The 14,637-nt window shown below is 39.3% G+C and overlaps 2 protein-coding genes across 4 annotated transcripts; one reads left to right on the top strand and one right to left on the bottom strand.

The window, feature by feature from the left end:
- Positions 1–310: 310 nt before the first annotated feature.
- gpr19 (G protein-coupled receptor 19) lies at positions 311–7,996 on the bottom strand. Of its 2 annotated transcripts, none has more exons than XM_037760996.1 (4): positions 7,749–7,996; positions 6,892–6,932; positions 6,636–6,851; positions 311–2,272 (listed from the first exon to the last, which is right to left on the bottom strand). In XM_037760996.1, the coding sequence occupies exons 1-4, from the start codon at positions 7,966–7,968 to the stop codon at positions 1,070–1,072; spliced, it is 1,680 nt and encodes a 559-aa protein (XP_037616924.1). In that variant the 5' UTR covers positions 7,969–7,996; the 3' UTR covers positions 311–1,069. The 2 variants fall into 2 exon arrangements, with proteins under 2 accessions (XP_037616924.1, XP_037616925.1); XM_037760997.1 differs by having other exon boundaries at positions 311–2,364; positions 6,636–6,831; positions 7,749–7,789.
- Positions 6,974–13,431, top strand: crebl2 (cAMP responsive element binding protein-like 2). Of its 2 annotated transcripts, XM_037761031.1 has the most exons (4): positions 6,974–7,019; positions 8,675–8,808; positions 10,284–10,481; positions 11,869–13,431. In XM_037761031.1, the coding sequence occupies exons 1-4, from the start codon at positions 6,989–6,991 to the stop codon at positions 12,025–12,027; spliced, it is 522 nt and encodes a 173-aa protein (XP_037616959.1). In that variant the 5' UTR covers positions 6,974–6,988; the 3' UTR covers positions 12,028–13,431. The 2 variants fall into 2 exon arrangements, with proteins under 2 accessions (XP_037616959.1, XP_037616960.1); XM_037761032.1 differs by lacking the exons at positions 6,974–7,019; positions 8,675–8,808 and adding an exon at positions 8,815–9,031.
- Positions 13,432–14,637: the final 1,206 nt, after the last annotated feature.

The following is a 14,637-nucleotide window of genomic DNA, read 5'->3' as shown; positions in this document are numbered from 1 at the left end:
AAAATCCTGCTTTATTATGTTTGGAAAAGCAAAATGCTCAGTCTTTAAGAAGCAGAAACTACACTGACATTAAGCATGTCATGTTTAGCATGTTAGCCTGCATATGCTAATATTAGCATGTGCATACTATGTGCAGTTAACATGGTATGTCCATGTTAGTATTTAGCATGTTAGAATGATATTTAAACTCAAAAGTCCATCTCAGTCTGAATTTAACAATTCTGACATGTATATCATCTAGTGTTTAGCTTGCAGCACGGTTAGCAGCACTGTTAGCATGCTAACAGTGAAAGAAAACATGACAAAGGAGTTTGAAACTTCAGTATTTTTCAAGATCTTTACTTTGAAGACGAACATAACACCACATGGAAAAGAAGAAGACGAAATTTGAGATGAAATAGTTTGAATCTCCAACCAAAAGAAGAACCATAGTACAGAATCATAAATGTTCGGTGAGTATTTATGGATTCATTTATTTATATTTTGATGATACTGGCACAGCAGAATCTTTACTGGTTTCATCCCTCGTTTAGTTGAGAATTAGAATAAATCAATATACAAGTGAATATTTAACTTCATGGGACAAATATTACAATGAATTCCCTCCAAGTCTGTCTTTGATAATAATGGGTATAATGGGTAGGCCACTGACTGCAGACTGCACTACCTGAGAAATCCTTTAAACTAATATGAACATCTACATACGTTTGAGATTCAGCTGTTCTATGTAGACGCATTTACAACAGGTCACAGACTATGGTTAGATGGTTAGCTAGCTGACGTTATCAAAACAAAATGCATCAATGGCAAAACAATCCATCAAAACAGCACAGAAATAAATTATGATTAACATCTGAAGTATAAAAACGACTAGCTGTTCGCAGCTCCAATATGGCTGCCAGGAGGTGTGTTACATCGGAGAGAAAGCCCTTTATACAAACTGAACACATTGTGTCTGTGAGTGAATACAGGGTTAGCATGTTAGCCTCCAGCTAGCAGCTATAGGTCACCCGCCAACGCTGATGTTGTGCTGTTGAGGAAAAAGTTTCACAGTTTCCAAACCGTCCACTTAGACAAAAGTATTGGGAGGGTTGGCGTTCGTGGTCCAGGCTACCTTCTTTTCCTTCGCCTCTCGTCCAAACGTATCATAAACCGAGTCCTTGGCGACCGTCTTCGCTTGCACCGGGATTTCCACCACCCCGATGTAGTTCTTTTTGGCCATCCGAGAGCTCGCCGTGATGGTGTATGCGTTACTGCGGTAGCATTTCATGGATGACATGCAGAAGGTCTCCCTCATGCCCCTTCTGAAGTTCGCATTGTAGACGGAGTACAGGGTTGGTTTGGACGCCGTGGAGCTGAAGGAGACCCAGGCGATGGCGGAGAAGAACAGCAGCCCCTGCCGGCCGGGTCCGTCAGACTCCCTCGGGTGCCACAGCTGGGCGACGTAGAACGGCGTCCAGGTGAGGAAGAAAACTGTATTGAGCATGAGGAACATCTTGATGGTCTTGACTTTAGTCCGTGGGACGATGTTCATCGTCCGGCGCACCGTGTGTCCGTCGGCGCTGATCCTCCAGATGTAGCGGACCACCCGCTGGTAGAACGACACGATCAGCGCCACTGGGACCAAAAAACCAAACAGGAGGTGAACAGCAGCGTAGGCTATACTGCTCCAGCTGTCCGGGAGGAAAAAGTCACAGTGACTGCTGCCAGATGTGGAGCCGTAGAAGAAGAGACACGGCGACACGAAGGCCGCGTCAAACAGCCACGACGCCACGATCATCTTCTTGGCTTTCTCTCTGGACACCTTGAAGCTGAGCGGGTAGACGATCGTATAGAAGCGGTCTACGGAGATGGAAAGCAGGACGTAGACCTGCACACCTGGGCAGAGGTGCTGCAGGTAGCGCACTGCCTTGCAGGCGGCAGCGCTCAATGGCCATCGTCCTGAGGCGACCTGCATGAGGATGAAGGGCGCCCAACCCAGACTCATGAGCAGGTCTGCACAGGCCATAGACACCACAAAGTAGTTGGTGGTGGACTGAGTCCGCCGGCTCCGGTGGATGACCAAGCAGACAAGGGCATTCCCCAGGATGGACACCAACCACAGAACCCCGAACACCAAGCCCAGGACAGCGACCTCGCCTGAAGTCAGCTCATCAGAGGCGACGGTCCCGTTGGGCTGGCCGGAGGACGAACCCTCGAGGCTGCAGTGGGGGGTTGTGGGTAAGGTTGCCAGGACAGTCGAGTTCTCCCTCTCAGAGAAGTTAAATGACATCTGATAGGTGAAAGATGGAGAGTAAAGGGAGGGATTGACACCAACTGATGACTGGGCGTAAACCATCGCTACACCGCTGCACCAGAGAGGAGCTGTGGACACAAGGACACATATTCAGCATTAGACGTTCACAGAGATGACCAAAGACTTTCTGGTGCCGTGATTAAGTTCTGGAACTATTTCTTGACAAACAACAACAGTGTGTCCATCCACCCAGTTTTTCTGTGCAGTGTTTGGTTTGCCAGTTTCGGTTGGTGAGCACAGGTTTTAGTATTGGCATGATGGTATCAAACCTGGCAACCGAGACTTCAGGAAGCTGCTCACAGTCGCTGCACCTGGCAGTTTGTCAAGAAATAGTTCCAACATGTGAGGACAGAAGGGTGGTAAGTAGGTTTGTTTTTCTTTTTTGGAGTTCGAGACTCGATCGAGGCAGAACGAACATGCTAACGCCTTAAAGGTTTTGGGGCGGCAGTAGCGCAGTCCGTAGGGACTTGGCTTGGGAACCAGAGGGTCGCCAGTTCAAGTACTTCTGTGCAGTGTCTCCAGGTACAGTGTGGTTTGCCAGTTCCAGTTGGCGAGCACAGGTTTTAGTTGTGGCATGATGGCACCAAACCTGGCAACCAAGCCTTCAGGAAGCTGCTCACAGTCGCTGTTGTTTGTCAAGAAATAGTTCCAACATGTGAGGAAAGAAGGGTGGTAGGTAGGTTTGTTTTTCTTTTGTAAGGCAGTATGCTCAAGATATTGACTTGTTTTTGGTGTTTGAGGTTGTGAGTTCGAGACCCGATCGAGGCAGAACTAACATCCTAACGCCTTAAAGGTTTGGGGGCGGCAGTAGCTCAGTCCGTGGGGACTTGGCTTGGGAAGGTCGCCATTCAAGTACTTCTGTGCAGTTTCTCCAGGTACAGCGTGGTTTCAGTTGGCGAGCACAGGTTTTAGTTTTGGCATGAAGATTACAAAACCTGGCAACCTCACTATGACAACAAGACTTTCAGGAAGCTGCTCACACTTGCTGTTCTTTGTCAAGAAATAGTTCCAACATGTGAGGATAGAAAGATGGTAGGTAAGTTTGGGGGCGGCAGTAGCTCAGTCCGTGGGGGACTTGGCTTGGTAACCGGAGGGTCGCCGGTTCAAGTCCCCACACAGACCAAGTATTGACTGTGGACTGGTAGCTGTAGAGGTGCCAGCTCGGGACCAAGGCACCAACCCCCATAAAACTGCTCACTGGGCGCTGTATAGTAGCTGGTAGGGTAGTTAATTAGAGGGAGTTTGTAAGACTAGTTGAACTAAATAAACATTGATGGTTGGACTACTGAGTGGGCCGTGGCATTCAGATGGAACCGTCTATCAAGCTAGTTGGGTCGCCCCCTTGAAACTTAGCCTGGTCAGATACAACGTAGATATAAGACCGGGTCATGCTGCTGATTGTCTGCTCTTTGATTGGTGTTTGTAGAATTTACAGGTATTTAAATGAGTAGATTATAAGTAGATGTATGATGGCACAGCCTGATACCCACTAATGATCAGTCAAAACCTGATTTAACATGAATGCTGGGCTTCCAGAGGAATGGTCTATATGGGCTTTATAGAGGACTGATGGGATCGTTTCTAATGAAGAAAACCAACATGGCCGACAGAAACAGCAACATGTTCATGAATCAGTGACATGAAGGCAGAACGTTGTTATAAAATAATGTCGTTTGAGTATCAAACTGGTCTTTTCTCTAGAGATAACCACCTCTAACACCAGCAGCCTGTTGATTTCATTAACCCTTCACTGGGATCCAGTTTAGAGTCCACAGAGACCCCACCCCCCCCCCCCCCCCCCCCTCTCCTCTGAGGTCAGCCATTAAGGAGGTGATGAAGCCCATGGGGCGAAAGCTATCTCTCTGTTTACTCTGCTGGATGTCTCCCATAGCAACCTGACTGATTGTTAGTATGAGAACCAGTGAAACCAGTACACCACTCACATATACATACAGACTTATACTGGACTATATTAATAATCACAGAACAGATTAACTATTATATTAATAAAAACCCAAAAAGAAAGTGAAACTTAAACAATAAGAGCACAATTAAAAGAGGAAAAAGCCTTTGATTATAAGTTATATTATTTTACTTTAAAGGTCCCATATGGTAAAAAGTGAGATTGTCATGTCTTTTATATTATAAAGCAGGTTTAAGTGATATATAAATACTGTTAAACTATCAAAACGCTCAATATACGGAGAAACACATACAGCCGTATTCAGAAATTGTGCGTTTGAAACGAGCCATTAAGATTTTTTGTCCATTTGTGATGTCACAAATCTACAATATTTAGATCATTACACGGTTTTAAACATAAACATTCTAAATGTGTCCCATTTTATTTCCTGTTGCAGTGTATGTAAATAACATCAGCTGACAGGAAGTAAACATGGACCCAAACTGTTGCCTAGCAACGCAATTTCGTTGCAATTCCGTTGAAATGCTCTAAAACGGAGTGCTTCAGACAGAGGGTGAATACAGGTATATTCAGGCAGACAGTATGAGGAAAATAATGTTTTTTTTTAACATTACAGCATGTAAACATGTTCTAGTAGAAACAAAATACAAGTATGAACCTGAAATGAGCACGATATGGGACCTTTAAGCACCATTTAAAGCCATTTTCAAAACTCTGATATACAGAATAGTAAAGTCGAGGTATAAAGTAGCATGAATTGAAATACTTCTATAAGTAAAGTACTTGGGTAAATGTACTTTATATGTAACATCTGTATCTAGAAAGTAACTACAGCTGTCAGATAAATACTGCAGTAAAAAGTACAATGTTGTTAATTGAAATAAATTTTTAAATCAATATTTTAAATTGAATATGAAAATTAATCGTCTTTCAATGAAATCATATGTCCAGATATCATGATACACAATAACGTCGTCTAAATTGATAACAAGCTCATACTGACTCAAATTTACCAGAAAATCTCATAATTTAAGTTATAAGTTTTTAATTAATTGAGAAATTACTCTGAACTTTTTCATTTGTCAAGTATTCAATTCACACAGGAGTTTACAAAAAATTTATTTATCAGAATCAAAATCAGAATCTTTGTTTATTGCCAGGTGTATCAAGTATACACTAGGAATTTGCTTTGGTTCGTTGGTGCAAATAAGCAGTTAAAAAAACAATAATTAAAACGTTAGAATAAAATAAGAATTAAAATAATTGAAATTCTACCAATTTTTATTTTATTTTTATTTGATCTCATATAGACTATTTATTGATTTAATTACCAAAAAAACATGCTATATTGTGATAAAGGCAATATCGTTATGGAGATATTGGCCATATCGCCCAGCCTTAAAGTAATGTACTTTTACACCACTGTACTACATATAGTACGAATATTTTATCATATATTACTAGTAGCCATATTTTATGTACCACTGTTGTCGGCCTTTTTTATATAACCATATTTATGTCTGTACATAATAGTCAAATATTTATGTTGACCTTGTTTTTATGTCTGTTTCTGTGTACACTGAGAGGCAATGATGAGACTAATTCCTAATTCCTGGTATGTGTTCGCATTTATTTGTCCATTAAAGCTGATTTAAAACATTAAAGACAACAAACATGAACAAACAATCATGTGTTCATCTTAATATAAAGTGATTTAATATAAACTGAGGCTCCTTTAAATCCAACAGTGAAGAGTTAAACCTCCTCATGGAAAAACACTGAGCACCAACATCTGCTGCTTCACCTCTCATATATGGATTATTACATGACTTTTTCATTTAAATTTGACCCATTAAAGGTGTGAAATGTCCTGAGTATTAACAGTATTTGACTCTAGCATGGTGTTGATGTGGAGCTCATACATTCATTTATTCTGCGGTTATTCTCAATAAAGACATTTTAATAATAATAACAGGCTACACACATGAAGGTCCGTCTCATAGCAGATATTCTTATATTCATTTTTAGCCTGAAACACATGCAGTTAATCCTTCCATCATATAGATATACAGTATAATAAATAAAGAGAGAGCTGATCATCATTATTGGCCTACAACATGTCTGCTCTGCATCTGATTCACTGCGATGATGATGATGATGATGATGATGATGCAGGAGGAACACATAATGATCAAATAGAAACACTATAAATAAATAAAAAAATATGATAATAATAATAATGCTAATGATTAGATGTGTCCTCCCGGTGGTGTTCAGGTGATGAGTCCGTCTTTAGACGCTGATAAGCGGCCGCTCGGCCTCGCTACGTGTCGGTGTGATACCGGAGCCGTAGCCCGTCGGTAACGTGTGTTTCTATTATTCTGGTTCAATATGTCGGTTCTATTAAAGACTCACCGGTTGACAGCAGAGCGGGAACAGACGCTTCATGTTGCTGTTTATCCGATTCAGAGGAGACGAGCTGGAGCCTGGAGGAGGAGGAGGAGGAGGAGGAGGAAGAGGAGGTCCGTGAAGGCAGCAGACATCATGGCTGTTTGGTGGCTGTCTGTCCACCTGTCTGTCTCTCTGTCCAGCTGTCTGTCTCTCTGTCCATCTGTCTGTCTCTCTGTCCAGCTGTCTGTCTCTCTGTCCAGCTGTTTGTCTCTCTGTCCACTTGTATATAACCTACTGTCTGTCTGTGTCCCCTCAGAGCAGCTGGAAGATGAAGATATAGAAGAAAAAGAGATGAGGTCTGCAGTTGAATCCTTATCATGAAATTCAACTGTTATCAGGTCATTAAAGGTGCGTTATCAGCCTCATACATGTGTTTCAGTAGGAGCCTACTACACCTACAAAAACCAAGGTGGGGACAACAAAAAACCAAGATGCCTAAAACCAAGATGGAGACGGCCAAAAACCAAGACGGTGACGGCTTAAAACCGAGATGGTGACGGCCTAAAACCAAGATGGTGACGGTGTAAAACCAAGATGGCAACAACCTAAAACCAAGCTGAAGACGGCCAAAAACAAAGATGGGAACGGCCAAAAACCAAGATGAAGACTGCCAAAATACCAAACTCGAGGCTTCAAACCATCTAACTTACTTACTAATATTTTTGGGATATTTCATTATTTTTTTATATGACTAATATTTCTTGGATATTTTGCTAATATTTTTGGGATATTTCATTTGTTCATCACTTTAACATTGCAGCTGGTAAAGGTGGAGCTTATTTTAATGAATAATAAATAAATCAATGTTTAATCTTGCTACAGCTGAAAAAAGGATTATTATTATTTAAAATATGAATCATATGAATCCTGACATTAATAATGAGGTTGATGAGAGTGTAAAAACTCTTCATCAGGTCACATCAGGTCCTCTGGAAACCTTCATCCTCCTCCTCCTCATCAGATCACAGGTGAGTGTGACTCTTTAATTATTAATCAACAGGTTGATTTCTGTCTCTGTCTGATAAATTAATTAATTAATGAGTTATTAATTAATGATTATTATTGTTCAAGTGTCACCGTGACGACCGTCCTTCCCTCTTTGCTCTATAAAAGGAAACGATGTCGTCCAGCTACAAATTATTGGTCTGATGCTGACGGGGTTTGCTGTCGCAGCACGTCGCCATGGCAACCAACAGGCCGGTCGCCACGGGAAACCAACAATGGTGCTGATGGGAGGGAGGAGGAGGAGGAGGAGGATGGAGGAGAGGGAGGAGGAGGAGTTGCCAACCAGCTCCATCACAGGGCTGGTTTAACATTAAAATACTGTCAATACAAAAAACTAAGCAACTGATAGAAACATTGTGAACATTTAATTAAAGCAGGAACATTTAATAGAATATCTGCCCATTTTAAAAACCAAACAACATTTTAAACAGTTCATCAGTAATAGAATAGAATAGAATAGAATAGAAAGCTTTATTGTCATCATATTAAATACAACGAGATTCACAGTTGCCACTTCTGGTCAGTGCTTTAAAACAAATGCTTGACAAGACTAATCGAGGCAGGTAAAACATATAACAGGTAAAACACACACAGTTATAAAGCAAATAAAACAGGTAAAGTAGATGTAATAAATAAATATAAACAGAAGTGTTACACTAGAGGTATAAAATATAAAAATAGATATAATGTAAACGGAGGTAATTGCACTTGTAAAATAGGTAGGGTACATGTAATAAATAAAATGTAAACAAAGGTAATTGCACTTAAGGTATATATTGCATCAAAGGATATATTGCACAGACAAATGTATTTCACATTCAGTGTATTAATATTGCACAGATTTATTGTTTGTTCAGTGTCCGTATGGCCTAGGGAAAGAAACTGTTCGCGTGTCTGGAGATAAAAATATGTAATTACTTTCTGACCGTTAACCATTCATAATAATAATAATAATAATTAATTAATAATATAAACACTGTTGTTTGTGTGACCTTCAGGAAGCAGCTGTGTGCCAACCAGCCCCGGTCTCCCGTCCTCCTCTACAGGAGGCGGCGCTGTGCAGCTACTAATAAAACCAACCGAAGAAGAAGAGGAACTGACGTCAACGCGTTACGTCAACAGGAAACACGATGTAAACAAAGCTAAACAACAACATCAGTGATTGTCTCTGTTAGCTGCTGTCCGCGTGTTCCTGTGACCGCGGACTGACTTTATAATTATTTCATCTTCTTATCTTGTTATTTATCTTGTTATCTATCTTATTATTGTATCTCGTAGCTGAGCTGTTAGCCGCCTGGAGCTAACGCGAGCTAGCTGCCAGCACGTTAGCATTCACCAACATGGATGATAACAAGGTGAGAAGCTAACGGCTACCGGCTGCTAACCACCGATACTTTATGGTTTAATTAACGGTAACGGGTTACAGTCGGGTCTGGTTATAGAGTTAACGACTGTCTCAACGTTAACCGAGAAGTGATCGAGGCTAGCTGGACGTTAAGTCCTGCTATACAACGATAACTGGAGCTAATATGCTAACTGTGTCACAAGGCTAGCTGGTACAGAAGATAACATAACGTTGTATTAAGATGTTTAACTGAAGTAATACGGTGTAGAAATACTCTGTTACATAAGTAATCATCATGCAGAATCTTCTATATTATATTATTGTATTGTAATTATAATTATTATAATTATTGATGCATTGTAGCTGGTGAAGGTGGAGCTCATTTTAATTATTTTCTAAATATTTTGCGAATATTTTTTCGCAGCATTTACCATTTTTGTCTGATTCATTTATTAATATTTTTCTGATATTTAACATATATTTTTGAAATGTTACTGATAGTTTTTTGGATATTTTGCTGATATTATTTAGGATCTTTTACAAAGTTTTGTCTGATACTTTACTAATATTTTTGGATATTTAACTATTTTTTTTTATTTTACTAACATTTCTTGGATATTTTACTAATATTTTTGGGATATTTTACTATTTTTTATTTTTTACTTAGATTATTTGTGGAGCTAATTTTAATGACTATATATTCTGCTGGGTAGTTTAATTTGTAATAATTCATCAGCATTTATTATTTTATTCGATTTATTTTAATAATCGGAATCTGTAAAATCTGTAATGCTGTTATATATCGATATTTTCACTTTGCATCGAGGATATTGGATCGTTGATCATTGATCGATGTATTGATCTAGATCGATGGATCATTACTCCCCTAGTACAAGTACCTCAGAATTGTACTTCCTTAGTAAATGTACTTAGTTACCTTCCACCGCAGGTTGTATTTGACTTTCACAGCAGAAATGAATCCAGAACTTCTCTAAAATATTTAGCTTCAAGTCCTTTTTCTAGGCTAAAACTTCACGGTTGTTTTGTGGTCCCTCTGTATACAGAGTATCTGTTCATAAATGTAGATAATATTAATGTACGATTAGTCTGCTGATTGATACAGACAGTGGAAGAAATGTTTATTCTGTCTGTTCTGGTGAAGATGGGTGTGATGGCTGGATGAATGATGAACATAAACAACCACAGTGAATGCTGCGTGTTCTGATCAATAACTCAGATATATATTTTGTCTGTGTTGTCAGATGGTGGCTGGTAAAGTGAAGAAACCGGGAAAACGCGGCCGCAAACCTGCGAAGATCGACCTGAAGGCCAAACTGGAGCGAAGCCGTCAGAGCGCCAGAGAGTGCAGAGCGAGGAAGAAGCTGAGGTACCAGTACCTGGAGGAACTGGTTTCCAGTAAGGAGAGAGCCATCTGCGCCCTGCGGGAGGAGCTAGAGATGGTAAAGAAACTATTAAATATACTTTAACTCAGATTTACAAACGCTGTCAGACAGTAGACCCAAAGTTTAATATTTTTAATAAACTTTTTTATTAAATTTGTTCGTTAAAACTCAAGAAGAAGGAAATAAGAAAACTGATTACAAACCTTTCAAATCTGGTTATGTTCCTCCCCACTGTTAGAAGTACATTTAAGTATTTTTTCCACTGTGAACACACTTACCACAGACTCAGAACCAGTTAAAGTTCTGTTCAGGTTTATTAAAACTGCTGGTCTAACAGGCGATTCTGGTGAATGGGTTGTGTGTTTATTGACCTCTTAACTCTCTATTGTTGTTGTGGTCGTCCAGTACAAGCAGAGGCCTGTACTACGAAGCGAGTTCAACATACCCAGGGTATCTTCTGGTTATCTGGTTTAACTAACCCTAACAACCGAGATCCCGCTAAGCGGTCCTACGAAGGTGGTTATCAACTCGGTAAATCAACCCAGGGTTTCTCAGTCTGGTTAGGAGCGCGTTCACATGAACGGGGCGGTGTTTGCAGCATCAGACCAATCACAGACATGGACAAGTCTACAGACAGCCAGAGCGGCACGTTTAACAAAGGAAGAGTAAACTATATTAGACAAATACGTAGAAGTTAAACACTTAATCCAGACTAAAAGTAACAGTTGAAGCTGCCAAATGCAGGAAGAACAGCTGGTAAAAGAAAAAAACTCCTGATGTGTGAATGCGTAAATTAACAGACTTATTAATTTAAAGGAACACTCAAAAGTCAGATATAGTCATCTAGATATAAATAGCTCTAAGAAATGTATTGTATGGATGAATGAATTACACCTAATCATGCCCGTTAACAAAGTTACGGCGTGTGTGACTATTTCAACCTTCTTTCAGCTGCGTCCTCGTCTCCGGCGGTGTGAAACGGACTCAAGAGAAAGTAAAAAAAATAAATATAAAAATATAATTCAAAGCGGTAACACCCCCAGCATAAATCCAGCTGTCCTTCCCTGCATCTGTCAATTTAAAACTGTGTTGTTTTTAGTCTGGATTATGACTTTAACTTCTTCATATGTGTGTAATATTATCATACGATCCGCGTACCGAGCTCTGATTGGTCAGCAGGAGGTGCTTTTATACGAGTTAATCTCTTATCTGGAACATAAACTGCTCCGGAGCAGGTTAGTTGTTCAGCATCAGTTACCGTGGCGATCTACCCCGGTAAGAAGTGATCCACCTTCGTAGGACGGAAAAACCCTGAAGTTACCTCGCTAACAACAAATCCTGCTTCGTAGTACAGGCCTCATGTGACAGTTTAAACCCTGGATGTGTTGTGTGTTTATTGACCTGTTGTTGTTGTTGTTGTTGTTGTTTTTTATTTGTGGTCCAGTACAAGCAGTGGTGCTCGGCGATGGATCAGGGTAAAATCCCCTCAGAGATTAAAGCTCTGCTGACCGGAGACGAACAGAAAATGCCACAAAGTGGCAGCAGCACCAAGTCGACCAAGAACAGCAAGAACAACAGCATCAGCAACAACGGCAAGGGTTAAAGGTTGGGGGTCAATCTGTGATGATGTCACACTGCTGCTTTCAATCATCTACAACACAACATGTAGTTCCAGACTCATAATCCCAGTTAATTATCACGCCTTATCTCCGGTTCACAGAGCAGATAACACATTTCTCCTCCTGTAAAACATCTAACTGTCCTTCATCAGGTGTCTGTCTGCAGCACATCAATCAGTCATCTGATTCATACAGACATATTTAGTTTATTAGAGTTTTTATCATCTATAATTCCTCTTCAGGCTTGAGAGGAACGACTAACTGCATCACTTCTGTTCCTATAAAACAGGAATTATTTCTCTAACAGTGTGAAGTGTTTAGTTGAAGGACGGCTGTGTTAATGTCAACTGTAGACTGACTTTAAGCTTCCTTTAAAAATATGAATGGTTGTTTAAATGTTAATTTCAAATTTCTTTTGTTTCCAAGAGAGGAAATGACTGGAAAAGATAACAAACAGGTGGAATCTCCCATTTTTAATACAAAACCTTAACTTCTTTATCTTTTCAACTAACTCGGTAAACTCAAATCTCTGACATCTTGTATCCATTATATATTTATAATCCTATTTTATCAACATTTTCAAAACAAAATAGCAAATTCTGTTCAACTTTTGTGTTTTTTTTCCTTTACATTTTTCATGTAACGCGTCTTTAAATATCTTGAAAAGTGCTTTATATATAAATGTTGTTATTATTTTTATTATTTTTATTTAAGTCGATCTACAGTCTCTAAGAAAAGTTCACACTGTGCTCGAATAATTTCTTTTTTTAGAACAATGTGAAATCTTCTAGTCTAGTTCCTCATTTAATTTCATTTCATTTAGAGATCATCCTTTATGGTTTTATTGTGATTTCTACGTCACCTGATTGACTGATGGACTGGATATAAGAACATTTGGAGCATAAATCATATTTTAAGCTGTCTTTATTAGTCTGCTGTGGCTCTTCACCGTGTATTTCTGGAGTATAAATGACAGTAAATGTTTAAATGTGTTTGCTGGCCGTCCTACTGTAGCGTTAAAACACAGCTCAGAGGAGAATAAATGTACAGTGATGTTGAAGTCTGTCGGATATATTTTTGTATTTGTATTTTATATAAAGGCTCAGAGGAAGATGTGAGAGTGAAATATGATTGTGATGATAAATTGTAGATGAACGATGAGTAGGTTTACTGTCACACCCGTTTACTGTTGTTTCTTTCTGCTCTCTTCATATTTAATCTGTGTAAATGTTTGAAGCTCTTATGTTTTTGTCAGTGAGGAGATAAAAACTTTGTGCACTTTCTTCTATTTTCCTCAGAAGCACTTTGTTAGACGATTGTAGTTTGAAGCTTTGCGGCGATATCTGTGTTTGTTTCTCAGAGAAAAATAAAAGTGTGTTTGTCTCTGACTGATGGAGAGTCTCTCTGTGTGTCCTGTAAAAATTAACCAACCACCACTAGAGGATGCCGACAACTCACGGTCAACATTAACGTTTAAAGTAAACCTGCTGCCTGAAATCAGTTTTCAATCAGATTACAACTATGACTTTGATGTAAAATCATTTGTTTGATAGATAATTGATGCTGGAGCAGATTGTAAAACGTTAGATAATAAACTTTATATATAGTACTTTTCAAAACAAATTTACAAAGTATTTTACAAGACAAAATAAAAAGTTATACAACATTGGGTAAAATGAGCTGTATATGAGTAAAACAAAAAATAATTAAAATAAATGTTAAATCAATAAAATAAGCGCTGATAGATGGATATATACATTGTGTGTATATAAACTGTAAATGTGTGGGTGTACAGACGTAGGCAAAGTTGTTGGTAACGTTCCGTTAAAGAGAGAAAAACCCACAATGGTCACTGAAATAACTTGAAACTGACAAAAGTAATAATAAATAAAAAAATACTGAAAATTAACTAATGAAAATCAGCTGTTGCTTTTGAATTGTGGTTCAACAGAATCATTTTAAAAAAACAAACTGATGAAACTGGCCTAGACAAAAATGATGGTAGCCCTAGAAAAGATGTAAAATAATTTGACCATAGGGACATATTAAACTAAGGTGTGTCCTGTAATTAGCATCACAGGTGTCTTCAAACTTGTAATCAGTCAGTCTGCCTATTTAAAGGGTGAAAAGTAGTCACTGTGCTGTTTGGTGTCATGGTGTGTACCACACTGAACATGGACCACAGAAAGCTAAGGAGAGAGTTGTCTCAGGAGATTAGAAAGAACATTATAGACCTTCATGTTAAAGGTAAAGGCTATAAGACCATCTCCAAGCAGCTTGATGTTCCTGTGACTACAGCTGCACATATTATTCAGAAATTTAAGGTCCATGGGACTGTAGCCAACCTCCCTGGACGTGGCCGCAAGAGGAAAATTGATGACATATTGAAGAGACGGATAATACGAATGGTAACCAAAGAGCCCAGAACAACTTCCAAAGAGATTAGAGGTGAACTCCAAGGTCAAGGTACATCAGTGTCAGATCGCACCATCCGTCACTGTTTGAGCCAAAGTGGACTTAATGGAAGACAACCGAGGAGGACACCAAATCATAAAAAAGCGAGACTGGAATTTTCCAAAATGCATATTGACAAG

The sequence above is a fragment of the Sebastes umbrosus genome, chromosome 23 (assembly GCF_015220745.1).
Source record: "Sebastes umbrosus isolate fSebUmb1 chromosome 23, fSebUmb1.pri, whole genome shotgun sequence".
NCBI classification, from domain to species: domain Eukaryota; kingdom Metazoa; phylum Chordata; class Actinopteri; order Perciformes; family Sebastidae; genus Sebastes; species Sebastes umbrosus.
The sequence above is the reverse complement of the archived record's forward strand: the minus strand, read 5'-3'. Positions and strand labels throughout refer to the sequence as shown.